Source organism: Haliotis cracherodii, unplaced genomic scaffold, assembly GCF_022045235.1.
Source record: "Haliotis cracherodii isolate W230 unplaced genomic scaffold, xgHalCrac1.p SCAF_9, whole genome shotgun sequence".
NCBI classification, from domain to species: Eukaryota; Metazoa; Mollusca; class Gastropoda; order Lepetellida; family Haliotidae; genus Haliotis; species Haliotis cracherodii.
This window is the reverse complement of record NW_027266343.1, coordinates 49,028,276-49,044,201: the sequence shown is the minus strand read 5'-3', so window position 1 is coordinate 49,044,201 and position 15,926 is coordinate 49,028,276. Positions and strand designations below refer to the sequence as shown.

At 42.2% G+C, this 15,926-nt stretch overlaps 1 protein-coding gene across 1 annotated transcript; it reads right to left on the bottom strand.

The window, feature by feature from the left end:
* Positions 1 to 305: 305 nt before the first annotated feature.
* On the bottom strand, positions 306 to 14,101 carry LOC139452362 (uncharacterized). Its single transcript, XM_071233817.1, has 2 exons — positions 13,176 to 14,101; positions 306 to 738 (listed from the first exon to the last, which is right to left on the bottom strand). Exon 1 carries the CDS (start codon positions 13,999 to 14,001, stop codon positions 13,342 to 13,344), a length of 660 nt encoding a protein of 219 aa, XP_071089918.1. The 5' UTR covers positions 14,002 to 14,101; the 3' UTR covers positions 306 to 738; positions 13,176 to 13,341.
* Positions 14,102 to 15,926: the final 1,825 nt, after the last annotated feature.

Here is a 15,926-nt window from a genome sequence, read left to right as displayed (position 1 = left end):
GACGTTTCTTATAATATCAATCACTGGTTTGTCTGGTCCATTCTCGGTAAATTACAGGTCGCCGTTATATAGTTCGATTGTGTGGCAAAACACAACATTTAGATAAATCTTCTTAGTAATACAATAGGAATTCAATATAGTGGTTCGTCCAGTGGTTTGGTGTTTCTTATACCTGATGAATGACCCTGCTACATACACTTCCGGGTCATATATTAGTTCCCAGGATCCTGTAATCAGCCCAGACTATGATAAGCTACCTTTCGGTTAAATGTCAACCACACGGAAACACGTAATTTTGAAACTTTATTGATATAATAAAAACAAATAATACATGAAGCTCTTTGAAATAGAAAAGGAAGTTGGAGTATTTGGTAATTAATTACAACATTAATATCCAAACATGCCAGAAATAGACACAAGACATTATACCCGAAAGAAAACAAAGGTATGACGTCAGCATTAACCACGGATGATAAGAGTCTAATTTCGGATCCTCCACAAAAACAGTCCACCACACCGGCGTAATCCATCCCGAGGTGCAGCATGGGAAACAACTTAGCCTCTAAATGTCGGTGTTTTTCTGCCCAAAGAGCTGGGCACTTGTCGATTGACTATTTATTGTGTTATGCTAAATAAATAGTTCTTTTTGAGATCCTTCCGCCTGAGAAATGGGAGTGAACAGAATGGTGAGTAGAGCCACACAGCGCAGGGGAGAAACTACAGCCGAGAACTGAAGATCTGAAACAAGAAATGTGTACTTTGAGTTACGATACAGGTTGATCTATGGCATCGACAAATTCCAATTCCAGGAATAAGGAAGTAATAAGAATTGACATCAATATTTTGTGCATTTATGCGAAATTGTTTGATTAGACATACAAAGGTCACGTAATTACTGGCAATTTAAGAACTGTTTTCAATATTTGTGTGTTCACGTGAAAACCGGGCAGGGGATTTGAGTGTGCACACCGCGTTTAAGAATACCTCCATAAACGCAAGGAAATATTGAAGCTAAATCGTATGACAACACACACGCGCACGCACACACAATGTCGTTTAAAAAAACCTATATACGAAAGAAGCAAAATATGATGCAACACATCGTAAATATGCTATCGTAAATTACTATTGGTTGTCCTTGTGGACACAGTAGTCAAGTATCCCGGGGACCTTTTCTAACCAGGAATACTAATGGGACATGCTATCGTAAACTACTATTGGTTGTCCTTGTGGACACAGTAGTCAAGTATCCCGGGGACCTTTTCTAACCAGGAATACTCATGGGACATGCTATCGTAAACTACTATTGGTTGTCCTTGTGGATACAGTAGTCAAGTATCCCGGGGACCTATTCTAACCAGGAATACTAATGGGACATGCTATCGTAAACTACGATTGGTTCTCCTCGTGGACACAGTAGTCAAGTATCCCGGGGACCTATTCTAACCAGGAATACTCATGGGACATGCTATCGTAAACTACTATTGGTTGTCCAAGTGGACGCAGCTGTCAAGTATCCCGGGGACCTATTCTAACCACGAATACCCATGGGGCATGCTATCTAAAACTACTATTGGTTGTCCTAGTGGACACAGAAGTCATTAGGACAAGCTGGGCCCCGTGTCACACAAAGCGAGCGAAGCGCTACGACAGCCGTAAGTCGCTGGTAAAGTATGTGAGTTGCGATCACCTTAGCGCGACAATCGCTCTATAGACCGGTGTCCTGAGGACCTATTCTAACCCGGAATATCCAGGGAACACGCCATCTAACACTACTATTGGCTATCCTAGTGGGAAAATTAGTCATTTAATGGCGAGGTGCGGTAACCTAGCGGTTAAAGCGTTCGCTTGTCAAGCCGAAGAGTTGAGATCGATTCCCGACATGGTTACAATGTGTAATGCCCATTTCTGGCGTCCCCCGCCGTGATATTGCTGGAATGTATTAGCTTTGTTAGTCAATTTGCAGTTGGGGTCACCTACAATAAATTTGTTCTGAAATATTGTTAAGACAGTTTTCAACGATGTGAAGAACGAAATTCAGAGCAGGTGTCTATCTCAAACTGTGGCAAGATCCACTTTAGCTTCACACCACTGGGTGGTCGATAATATAGGCGAAGGCCGGGGGTTCGATCCCCAGCCGAATCATACAAAAGGTGGTTAAACAATGGTACTTTTTGTTACCCTGCCTGGCGCTCGTCATTAAGGGGCTAAAATAAAGACTGCATGGTCGGCTCGGAGTCATATACTGTGTCTGAGTGGGGTGTCCATGTTAAACTGCGGCATGGTATCTCAGTGGGCTCTCAGGCATCAGTATAAGCAGCAACACGTGTGTCGCTGTAAAAGTGCAACAATCTTAATAGCTGAACACGACATAGCCCCCATTTCACCTCACCTCACCTAACCTGATAATATAAGTAGTAATTAAGTAGCATAAGGAACTACTAGTTTCTAATTAGTGAATTTGAAGGTGGAATCTTTCCCCGACGATCCCAGCGATATTTTTTTACAAATTCTGTATTTTAATGTAATGTGCTTGACGAGAAGACGAGGACGATATTTCTTTACAAGTTCTGTATCTTAATGTAATGTGCTTGACGACAAGACGAGGACATGACTATGACTGTTTTACGGAGAATGTTTATAGGAAAGTATAGTTCCCGGTGAAAATGTCCAGATCGGAACAAGGCGGTGGGGAATGGCGCATGGGTGTGCACACTTCCAAGTCCAAACAATTACTAAACAACTATATATTCGGAAGATTTATAGGTGATCGGTAAACTGCGAACCTATTTCAACACTATAACTCATTTGGTTCTACATTTCCTGTAGAATTACACGATTATTCATCAAGAATCGACAAATTAACATATCACGGCTGTATGCGTGCTTGTGGATTAACAGTGTTTGAGTGAGTGGGTATGGTTTTACGTCGTTATTAGCAATATATCAGCAATATCACGCGGGGCACACTTTATACCCATGTGGGGAATCGAACCCGGGTCCTCGTCGTGACGAGCGAACGCGTTAACCACTAGGCTACCTCATAGCCCCTATTGATTAACAAATGTCCGGATTAACGAATAATGATGTAGTTTTCCTCCAGAATGCGGTGTGTCTGTATTAACCAGGTTCCACTGTAAAATATCTTCAATGATGAAGGCACATGCAGGTGAGGCTATTGGAATGGCAATCACCTATACAGGGGAGGCTACTAGAATGGCTTTGTCCTATACAGGGGAGGCTACTGGAATGGCAAGGTCTTGTACAGGTGTTACTGTGTACATCAACGCCGTCGGATTCTCATTAATGACGTTGGAGTCCCTGCCTCTTCATCTTGAACTGCTCACGCGGAGCTGATTTACAGATGGAGACGATACTTAGATGTTGAATATGCGAAATGCCAAATGTATCTTCCATATCTGTGTTGAATTGGCCAACCCGCACACACAGCTTTGAACACAACCCCCATGATGGCGTGGGGGGTTTGCAGGTTTGTATCGTACGAGGTCGCCATGACTGGGCCCGAGTTGGTGTTTCTCAGACGCCATTGGAAAGACTGTTTTACGAATACTTAACCCTGTTTATCCTCTCAATTACCCATAAATACCAAGGTATGGACGCCATCATGTCTTACCGCTCCGTGTGTTGCGGCATGTTTGTGCAGGTGATGATGGCGAGGCAGTCGACATCTGATAGACGCCCACTGCGTAACGCTACACCCCATAAGCGTTTAATTCCCAAATTCACGAACGCTACCTCAAATCGATAACGCTACCCAAATATCAGCGTTGACCCATCACCAACTACCCCAAATCGATAACGCTACCCCTATCTCAGCTTTAACCCATCACCAACTACCCCAATTCGATAACGCTACCCCTATTTCAGCGTTAACCCATCATCAACTACCCCAAATCGATAACGCTTCCCCTATCTTTGCGTTAACCCATCATCAACTACCCCAAATCGATAACGCTACCCCTATTTCAGCATTAACCCATCACCCACTACCCCAAATCGATAACGCTACCCCTATTTCAGCGTTAAGCCATCATCAACTACCCCAAATCGATAACGCTACCCCTCTTAGCGTTAACCCATCATCAACTACCCCAAATCGATAACGCTACCCTTATCTTAGCGTTAACCCATCACCAACTACCCAAAATTGAAAACGCTACCCCTATCTTAGCGTTAACCCATCACCAACTACCCCAAATTGATAACGCTACCCCTATTTCAGCGTTAACCCACCCCCAACTACTCCAAATCGATAACGCTACCCCTATTTCAGCGGTAACCCATCCCCGACTACCCCAAATCGATAAGGCTACCCATCTTTAACCCCCGACGAACGCTACTCCCACTCGATATCGCCACGCCCACAGGTACGTTACCTTTACTCGATAACCTCACATGAACCAACCACCTAGACATGCACAAGTCTCTAAGGCAAAAACTATTAGCTTAAATCCTAAATTCTAGATTATGTAAATAATATGAACAAGTTGTCCCTATAAGAGACTGAAGTACTGTCCACACATCTAGACTTGCCCAGGTAGAGTTACTCGACATCCAGGGACTTTTCTTTCAGTACATCCTTGTGGCAAAACTTGCAACCATCACTCGGTAACGCTACAGTCATGTGACTGCTACCCCCACTCGATAACGCTACCCGACACGAACGCTACCACGAATCGAAAACAGGACCCATCTCGAAAACGACACACACACACACACACACACACACACACACACACACACACACACACACACACACACACACACACACAATCCATACCTTACTCGATAATGCTCCTTTCACTGAATATCGCTACCCCAGCACGAACTCATAACGAACTCTCCCCACACACGAACGCTACTAGTGAAGCTATGAAATAATTTCATTCAACGAATTGTTTAGTCGCGAGACGCGATACTCAGAAAATTTATAAAAAAAGATTAATACAAACAGGCTGCGCATTTGTGCAATACACATCTTGTAGCTATTCACTGAGAAAGTACGTACTGAGGCCAATGCCACACCCCTAGACTGATATTTTAAAACATATGGAAACACTGTGCAATATTGCCACGCCCACTTATCTCCATACCCATACATCAAAGGCAAGATGGGTTACTCCATGCGTTCTCCTTTGAAGGTTAACAAAATGGAATATAAAAATATGACACATGCTTAAAATTCCATCGACGGGGAGAGCACTAAACCGGTAGCTGTGTCGGTATATTTTCCTATGTAATGGTTCTCGCGTTATCCACTAGGGCTATTTGTACAATAAACTCCTCGAGGAGGAGCGACCGAAATAAAGCATAGATTACATCTCAGCACATTTAGGAGACAAAAAAACATTTCATTGAGTCAAAGTAGAACGTTATCTGAGAATGTGAAAAAACACGCGCTGCTCCTGAGCCGAGCACCCACTGGCCGACCCCACGGAGCCAGCCCCTCTCCTACAGGTAATGAACCGTTAACCAGACGTTCCAATAGACCTGCCTTTAAGAAATGCGGGGGGAAATTCCGCAAATAAATGGAAATTCCTCTCGTTGGAATCGATATTATATGTTTCGATTATGGTTCGATCCCGTGATTATTTTATCTTTAACATCAAGGCACAAACTCTACAGCAAGAATAGAGAGCTTGACATTTGTAGGACTTCGTTTGTATGACAAAATGGGCATTAATACCCCCCGTTCTGTTCAGAAAGTATGGTTGCAGGGAAAACACCTTATTCGGCCAGACGACAGGTGAAAAAAGGTAGAATGTTCATTTACAGCTGCGAGACACTGTGCTGTATATGTTCAGTGCCTCCAGTCGCGGTGATATTGCGGTCTGTTTATTTTGGGAAGCGACAATTGCTATAGCAGCTTGAATGTTAAAAAGGAGGAAGTGAGGTGGGAAGTAGTTGCATAAACAGCGAGAACCTAGGATTCCTGGGAAATAGTTGCATAAACAGCGAGAACACGCACTCTAGATCAGTCCAGACTGCCGTAGATTGCCACTGCTGTCTACACAATTGAACAAAGGAGCAAGATTACCAAACTATGTCTACACTATCGCCTTTCGAGCTATAGGTTACCACGTTATTCTAAAAAATCGTTTCCCGAACTATAGGTTACCACTGTACTCCACACAACCGCCTCTCGAACTATAAGTCACCACTGTTCTCCACACAACCGTCTCTCGCACTATAAGTTACCATTGTACTCCACACAACCGCCTCTCGAACTATAGGTTACCACTGTACTCCACACAACCGCCTCTCGAACTATAGGTTACCACTGAACTCCACACAACCGCCTCTCGAACTATAGTCTACCATTGTACTCCAAACAACCGCCTCTCGAACTATAGGCTACCATTGTACTCCACGCAACCGCCTCTCGAACTATAGGCTACCATTGTACTCCACACAACCGCCTCTCGAACTATAGGCTACCATTGTACTCCACACAACCGCCTCTCGAACTATAAGTTACCATTGTACTCCACACAAGCGCCTCTCGAACTATAACTTACCATTGTACTCCACGCAACCGCCTCTCGAACTATAAGTTACCATTGTACTCCACACAACCGCCTCTCGAACTATAGGCTACCATTGTACTCCACACAACCGCCTCTCGAACTATAGGCTACCATTGTACTCCACACAACCGCCTCTCGAACTATAGGCTACCATTGTACTCCACACAACCGCCTCTCGAACTATAAGTTACCATTGTACTCCACGCAACCGCCTCTTGAACTATAAGTTACCATTGTACTCCACTCAACCGCCTCTCGAACTATAAGTTACCATTGTACTCCACGCAACCGCCTCTCGAACTATAAGTTACCATTGTACTCCACGCAACCGCCTCCCGAACTATAAGTTACCACTGAACTCCACACAACCGCCTCTCGAACTATAGTCTACCATTGTACTCCACACAACCGCCTCTCGAACTATAAGTTACCATTGTACTCCACACAAGCGCCTCTCGAACTATAAGTTACCATTGTACTCCACACAACCGCCTCTCGAACTATAGGTTACCATTGTACTCCACGCAACCGCCTCTCGAACTATAGGCTACCATTGTACTCCACGCAACCGCCTCTCGAACTATAAGTTACCACTGAACTCCACACAACCGCCTCCAAATCGCCTCCAAAATTACAGGTTACTATCGTATTCTACACAATTGTGTTTCCAGATATTGGTTACCGTCGTACTATATAGACTATGGGCTCTACAGGTTACTATCGTACTATATAACACAGAGATGTCGGTTATTATTGTATTCTATTCAATCGATTGTTAAACAACAGGTTACCAATATATACTTCACAATCGCTTCTCAAACAGTAGGTTTCCATTGTCCTTTACACAATCGCTTCTCAAACAGTAGGTTTTCATTGTACTTTACACAATCGGTTCCCAAACAGGAGATTACTATTGTACTTTACACAATCGCTTCTCAAACAGTAGGTTACTATTGTACTTTACACAATCGCTTCTCAAACAGTAGGTTACTATTGTACTTTACACAATCGCTTCTCAAACAGTAGGTTTTCATTGTACTTTACACAATTGGTTCTCAAACAGTAGGTTTCCATTGTACTTTACACAATCGGTTCTCAAACAGTAGGTTACCATTGTACTTTACACAATCGCTTCTCAAACAGTAGGTTTCCATTGTACTTTACACAATCGCTTCTCAAACAGTAGGTTACTATTGTACTTTACACAATCTCCTCTCAAACAGTAGGTTTCCATTGTACTTTACACAATCGCTTCTCAAACAGTAGGTTTTCATTGTACTTTACACAACTGGTTCTCAAACAGTAGGTTACTATTGTACTTTACACAATCTGTTCTCAAACAGTAGGTTACTATTGTACTTTACACAATCGCTTCTCAAACAGTAGGTTTCCATTGTACTTTACACAATCGCTTCTCAAACAGTAGGTTTCCATTGTACTTTACACAATCGCTTCTCAAACAGTAGGTTTCCATTGTACTTTACACAATTGGTTCTCAAACAGTAGGTTACTATTGTACTTTACACAATCGCTTCTCAAACAGTAGGTTTCCATTGTACTTTACACAATCTCTTCTCAAACAGTAGGTTTCCATTGTACTTTACACAATCGCTTCTCAAACAGTAGGTTTCCATTGTACTTTACACAATTGGTTCTCAAACAGTAGGTTACTATTGTACTTTACACAATCTCCTCTCAAACAGTAGGTTTCCATTGTACTTTACACAATTGGTTCTCAAACAGTAGGTTACTATTGTACTTTACACAATCGCTTCTCAAACCGGAGGTTACTATTGTACTTTACACAATCGCTTCTCAAACAGTAGGTTTCCATTGTACTTTACACAATCGGTTCTCAAACAGTAGGTTACTATTGTACTTTACACAATCGATTCTCAAACAGTAGGTTACTATTGTACTTTACACAATCGCTTCTCAAACAGTAGGTTTCCATTGTACTTTACACAATTGGTTCTCAAACAGTAGGTTACTATTGTACTTTACACAATCGATTCTCAAACAGTAGGTTACTATTGTACTTTACACAATCGCTTCTCAAACAGTAGGTTTCCATTGTACTTTACACAATCGCTTCTCAAACAGTAGGTTACTATTGTACTTTACACAATCGCTTCTCAAACAGGAGGTTACTATTGTACTTTACACAATCGCTTCTCAAACAGGAGATTACTATTGTACTTTACACAATCGATTCTCAAACAGTAGGTTACTATTGTACTTTACACAATCGCTTCTCAAACAGTAGGTTTCCATTGTACGTTACACAATCGGTTCTCAAACAGTAGGTTTCCATTGTACTTTACACAATCGGTTCTCAAACAGGAGGTTACTATTGTACTTTACACAATCTCCTCTCAAACAGTAGGTTTCCATTGTACTTTACACAATCGGTTCTCAAACAGGAGGTTACTATTGTACTTTACACAATCGGTTCTCAAACAGTAGGTTTCCATTGTACTTTACACAATCGCTTCTCAAACAGGAGATTACTATTGTACATTACACAATCGGTTCTCAAACAGTAGGTTACTATTGTACTTTACACAATCGGTTCTCAAACAGGAGATTACTATTGTACTTTACACAATCGGTTCTCAAACAGGAGATTACTATTGTACTTTACACAATCGGTTCTCAAACAGTAGGTTATTATTGTACTTTACACAATCGGTTCTCAAACAGTAGGTTTCCATTGTACTTTACACAATCGGTTCTCAAACAGGAGATTACTATTGTACTTTACCCAATCGCTTCTCAAACAGTAGGTTTCCATTGTACATTACACAATCGGTTCTCAAACATGAGATTACTATTGTACATTACACAATCTCCTCTCGAGCTCTAGATTACCGCTTTATAGACAATCGTTTGTCGGGTATTAAAGGTTACTAAAGCACAACATACAATCGGCTCTCCAGCTCAAGCGTACCATTTGTATTCTAGCATTGTACATTGTACAAGTCACAACCTTCCAATGTCGACCAACATCATCCCGACCCAATCCCTGTAGTGCAGCACTGAAGATGTGCGTGGTTACACAGTAACTCTCAAGCTGATAAGGAACTTCAAGTTTCGCCTTCGCAACAAGGAATTCTGGATAATTTCTCCAAATCTAACGATCTATGGCAGCAGATGTAAGGAATATTTCACTCCGGGAAGATGACTCACTTCTCTACTGGGGGTAATACCTTAGATACCAGACATCCGTCAGCCAATCAAATTGCACATATTGTTAAAGAGGAACTTAGACATACATTGTTATAGCTGTTTGACTGAGCCTCAATGTTTGTTTTGATCGAGGAAGGGCTTGTTAATGTATAATAAACTTGACTAAACAGACTATAAAATGAACGTTTAAAGAACACAACATACGATTTTCTTGTTTCAGAACGGAATGGCTGTGCAACGAAAACAACGATGGACAGTGCTGGTCATGTCGTGGTCTCCGGTACACGAAGACTTCCCTCACTAAATATTTCACAATAACCTTGGGAAGTGATTTCAATTTTGCAATAATAGAGCAATAGAGAATTGGTCTCGGATTGAAAACCAGGAAATTCAGAGTGGTGAGCGGACGCTTTCACCACTCGGCCACCAATATAGCATTACCCCCGTGGGGAAGCGAACCCGGGTCTACGGGGTGACGAGCGAACGCTTCAACCACTAGGCTACCCCGCTGTCCCGCAATAGTCCAGCAAGCACATGAAGGATACATACACATGTTAGGTATCGTGGAATTTCAATGTTTTTGCTTAACAGGCTCAGTCGGTATTTGGATATCTTACAACTTTACATCTGTGATGTCAGACAGCTGGCGAACTGTCATCAACACCATCTATTCAGATGTACCTGACAGCAGTCAGATACGTGCGCCACCTATGGCGATAAGTGCCATCAATTAAAAAGGGGGAGATAAGCACGAAACATTCTTAAGAATCTGCGTTCGGATTAGATTAATTTGATGCCCTCGGGGATTCAATATTACCTTCAAATTTACGACGTGAATCATTACATTTATTGAAAGTAGTATATGTTTTTAAAAAAGAAGAAGACATTTTTGAAAGATGTTTATGATATAGCTTCGAGAATGCCAGCCTCTTTATCGTGGTAGCCGACTTTCGATAAAGAGTAAAAAGATGTAGACTGGCCATATATAGCAACACGTGCATATGTACGAACATTCGTTCTGCACTACTTCGCGGGGTTTGGAATGGGAAAACTTGCAATGCGGAATGCAGAAAGTCCGGGACGTTGAAACAACGCCAGGTTGCGAGGTATCGTCCTCGCAACTAATTACACTGCTTTACACGTAGGCAACAGGAAACGGGCGGTAGGTATGGGCGGCGGGATACCCCAGTAATTGTTGACTGCGGAAAAACTCATTTACTTATGGTAAATTGTGTCAACAAAGTCGTCGTGTATATTTAACCCGTTCTAAAAACTATTACAGGTTTAACATTCTTCGCTGCAGGGCCCGATCGTGTGTTGCTGGTTACAAAGGATTTTACTCGGCGTAAATCTAATGGATTGTACTCTATTCTTATAAAACAGTTTTTGCTGTTGGCTTGTACTGAGTGAATTTTATTTAATCTGTTAATATTTTTTTTAAACAAAAATATTCATGTTTACTTTGAACATGATCTTTATCATTGCGAGTACAGTGTCGTAATCATACTGTCTGTGTGATTTAAGACGACTTAAAGGGTTTATACGGGGCATCAAGAACACATATCACATATATTTTGCAATTATGATTATCCAAACCACGCACCTGTTTATATTTACAACCGAGGGACAGCTGTATTCTGCCCGCATCTCACTTACCGCCCCATAGCTGACATACCACGTGTTGACCCCTCCACACACATGAGCGCGCGCACGTGCACAACATACACGTACGCACACACAGCCATACAAACATGCGCGCGCATACGTACACACAGTCACAGTCACACACTCACGCGTGCACACGTACACACAACCACACGCGCACACACAGCCACGGCCACACACGCACACACAAACGCGCGCACGCACACACACAGCAACCCACCTTGCCCTTAGTCTATATTTCGTTAGTTTATGAAACACTAAATGCCACTCTATACTGACTAGCACAACCTTTGGACATCAAGGCGGATCAGAGTTGTGGTATCTTTCTATTATATGTATAATATAGACATACAATAGTCACAACACAAATAAGATAAACTACACTTTCGACAAAACTATCCCTGTGCCATGATAGTTATCCTATGCTTTTGAAAGATGTAAAGGATCCGGGTGGAATAGGTCTTCAGCAACCCATGCTTGCCGTCTAGGTTGACTATGCTTGTCGTAAAAGGCGACGAACGGGATATTACTACATACGACATGTGATATACAGTATATCACCACCAATAAGGAATTGCTTCCTGATCAAATATGACAAGAGTATATATCCCCATCCAGATAATGGTATATCGGATATCATCTCAAATACTGAACACAAAAAACGCACAAATTGTAGTCTGTGCAAACTGTTCTCTCTAGTATTGAAGTATTTTCTCAAGGTGGCGTAGTTTCAAACATCAAACGATCTTGCATCATTAACGGCATTTTCAGATGCAATAAACAGTCAAATCTCTGTATAAAGTAGTACAGGGACCTTATAAACTATTATTTACACATTATTGCTGCAATTCCTGACAATTTTGTTAATCATATTGACGAGATTTCCTATTGACCAAACGTCAGCAAATTCCTTACGTCTTCTCTGTCGGTCTTACCAACTCACTGACCTCCTAGCGAACATGCATGCAGGTGCACATAGTACCAGAACCAGAGTGGGTGAGTGAGGTTTTACGCCGTTTTTAGCAATATTCCAGCAATATCACGGCGGGGGACACAAGAAATGGGCTTCACACATTGTACCCATGTCTTCGACGTGACGAACGAACGCTTTAACCACTAGGCTACCCGACCGCCCCACCAGAACCAGAACAATATAGGCATAATATAGGCACGATATACGATATGCTTGACTGTAATGTCACAATGGTTCTTCTGTAATTTAAAGAAAGTATGGAACAACCATTGAATGAATTGTAACCCACCGATACATTGCACGTCACTTCCTATATGTTTGCAAAGTGATAATGTTTTTTACACACTGACAAGACAATATGGAGACATAATAGGGAACTTATGCTGACATTATGTTCCACGCAGCTTTCTTCACTGATGAAACAAGAACATAAATTCAGTAGTGCAAGGGAACAGAGGCAAGCTTCGACCAGACGAACTTTAAAAACGGGCAGGGCCTTGTTACACGAAGCAATCTTAGCAGTGGTGATCGAAACGCCCACATTTTAACATTGTCTTGCGATTGCCGTAGCGCTAAGGATCGATTGTGGAACAGGGCATTCATGTCAAAGCCTTGTTACGTTATCAATGAAGCAGGTCCCTTTAACGCCATGGCAAACATACGTTGCAGGATTGACGCCATGTGTAAAAACTAAATCCACAGCCAAGATACTTTCAGTTATGTGGCCCTCCCTGTAAGTCCCTGTTCAACACCCCTTTAAGTAGTATTAACAGATATAACATTTAAGCTGAAGGTATTACCTGCTGGTAAAATCCGATCTATCTGAGAGTACGCCATCCAATAAGTATCGATACAAGAGAAACACATGGACAGTCATGTAAACAGTATAAACAGTATGATAGCAATTCCAGTCAGAAGCATCTTGTGATACGTCCTTATGAAGAGGTTATGACAAAGATGAACAGTTTAAATCTTGTACTCCAGGAGGGTAGGATACGACCCTGACCCTTCATCGAAGTTGGCGTTCAGGGTGACCTTGGCACCAGAATTTCTCAGCTTGTGAAGGTCATATGTTCCTGTAAAGCAACAGCCGGCTTTATCCAAATGCTTCCAATCTGATCCATTAATTACGATGGCGGCGGCCTTGGCATTGGGGATGTTGACCTTGAACTTGACCGACGTCAGTGAGCAATTGGAGTTGAGGACCGTTGGTTCTACGAGAGAGCAGCCATCTTTCCATTGCGCATACTGCTTGGGGAAGGCGTGGACGGCGTGGCACGCGCCTTCGACTTTGATCTTGTAGTTGAAGACGTTGGGCAAAGAGGTCTCCTTGGTGTCTCCGGGGAGAGCAAACAGTTGGAATTTGTAGCTTCCCGACTCGGGAAAATTGATGCAAAAGTGCATACAATCGTCGTACTTTTGGCTGAAGACGTATGAGGACAGGTCGTCCTCCTCGTCTTTGACGTTGACCATCTTTTGAGTAAACTTCACAGGCTTGGTTGATTTGAACTTGATTTCACATACATTTGTTTTCACCGTAAACTCATTTTCTTTATGAGACTGTACAGCCAGCCCGAGGGATGCAAAATCCCCTTGAGGGCCAAATTCTCCTTCGATCTGGGCCATGGCGACAGGGACAACACGGACAACACAAGCTGACAAACGACGTTCGGGTGGACGTACTGGCTCCTCTCACCGTAATGATAATCTGTCGTCTGCAACTCAGTAAATACCTGTCGGAATGTACCGATGTTTGCCGAATGGGCAGTAAGCCAATGAAATCGTTTTACCGACAGGAGGGTTTGTCAGTTACAAATTCCTTCCAGCAAGTCATTATCTTCTCTCGCTGTGGATTTCGACTTCCCCGAGCAAAGCTACACGTCTAATTTTAGTCTGTCTTACCTTGCATCCAGAACCCTCTAACACTTCCCACTTTCATTCTGCAAAGCGAATCAAATTTCTTCAAGCAACCCCGCCGTTTTATCTCTACACTAAAGAACATTGATCAGCGATACAGTTCCTCCCCTATCGCGCCCACCGTATCAAACGCCCATGAGCTGATAGACCGTGGTCCTACATTGACCACTACTCTATACCGTGTCGAGAGACATTAATCTCGTTACTGTATGCTGTATACAGATCCAGATTCAGATTGACAATTAATATGCACTGTATGCAAACGTGGTCCTACATTGACCACTACTCTATACTGTTTGGAGAGACATTAATCTCGTTACTGTATGCTGTATACAGATCCAGATTCAGATTGACAATTAATATGCACTGTATGCAAACGTGGTCCTACATTGACCACTACTCTATACTGTTTGGAGAGACATTAATCTCGTTACTGTATGCTGTATACAGATCCAGATTCAGATTGACAATTAATATGCACTGTATGCAAACGTGGTCCTACATTGACCACTACTCTATACCGTGTCGAGAGACATTAATCTCGTTACTGTATGCTGTATACAGATCCAGATTCAGATTGACAATTAATATGCACTGTATGCAAACGTGGTCCTACATTGACCACTACTCTATACCGTGTCGAGAGACATTAATCTCGTTACTGTATGCTGTATACAGATCCAGATTCAGATTGACAATTAATATGCACTGTATGCACACGTGGTCCTACATTGACCACTACTCTATACCGTGTCGAGAGACATTAATCTCGTTACTGTATGCTGTATACAGATCCAGATTCAGATTGACAATTAATATGCACTGTATGCAAACGTGGTCCTACATTGACCACTACTCTATACCGTGTCGAGAGACATTAATCTCGTTACTGTATGCTGTATACAGATCCAGATTCAGATTGACAATTAATATGCACTGTATGCAAACGTGGTCCTACATTGACCACTACTCTATACCGTGTCGAGAGACATTAATCTCGTTACTGTATGCTGTATACAGATCCAGATTCAGATTGACAATTAATATGCACTGTATGCAAACGTGGTCCTACATTGACCACTACTCTATACTGTTTGGAGAGACATTGATCTCGTTACAGTATACACGCTGTATACAGAAGCAGATTTACTATATACTGCATACAGTGACCATGATCTCTTTACTATATGCTGTCGAGATCGGGTGGTCAGGCTCACTGACTTGGTTGATGCATGTCATCGATCCCAATTGCGTAGACCGATGCTCATGTTGTCAATCACTGGATTGTCTTGTCCAGACTCGATTATTTACAGATCGCCGTCATATAGCTGGAATATTGCGGAGTGCGGCGTTAAACAACAAACAAACAATACTATATGCTGTATACATTGACCGTGATCGCTTTACAATATACTGTAAACTGCATCTCAGATAGAACAAATATTGTGGGTTGACCATTGATTATACAGAATACGAAAAAATGCATTTATAGGAAGCAAATTCCAAGTTGTGAGTTACAAACAGTGCGGGAAATGTGACGTAAGTTGAGTATGTGAGATCGACATACATCACAATTCCTTCTCTTTTCCTCGTCGCACTCCAACCCTTTGTCTGGACATAGCTCCTTCCCTGTG

Coding starts and splice junctions, on each gene's coding strand:
- LOC139452362 (XM_071233817.1), bottom strand. CDS start 14,001: ATGGCCCAGATCGAAGGAGAATTTGGCCCTCAAGGGGATTTTGCATCC.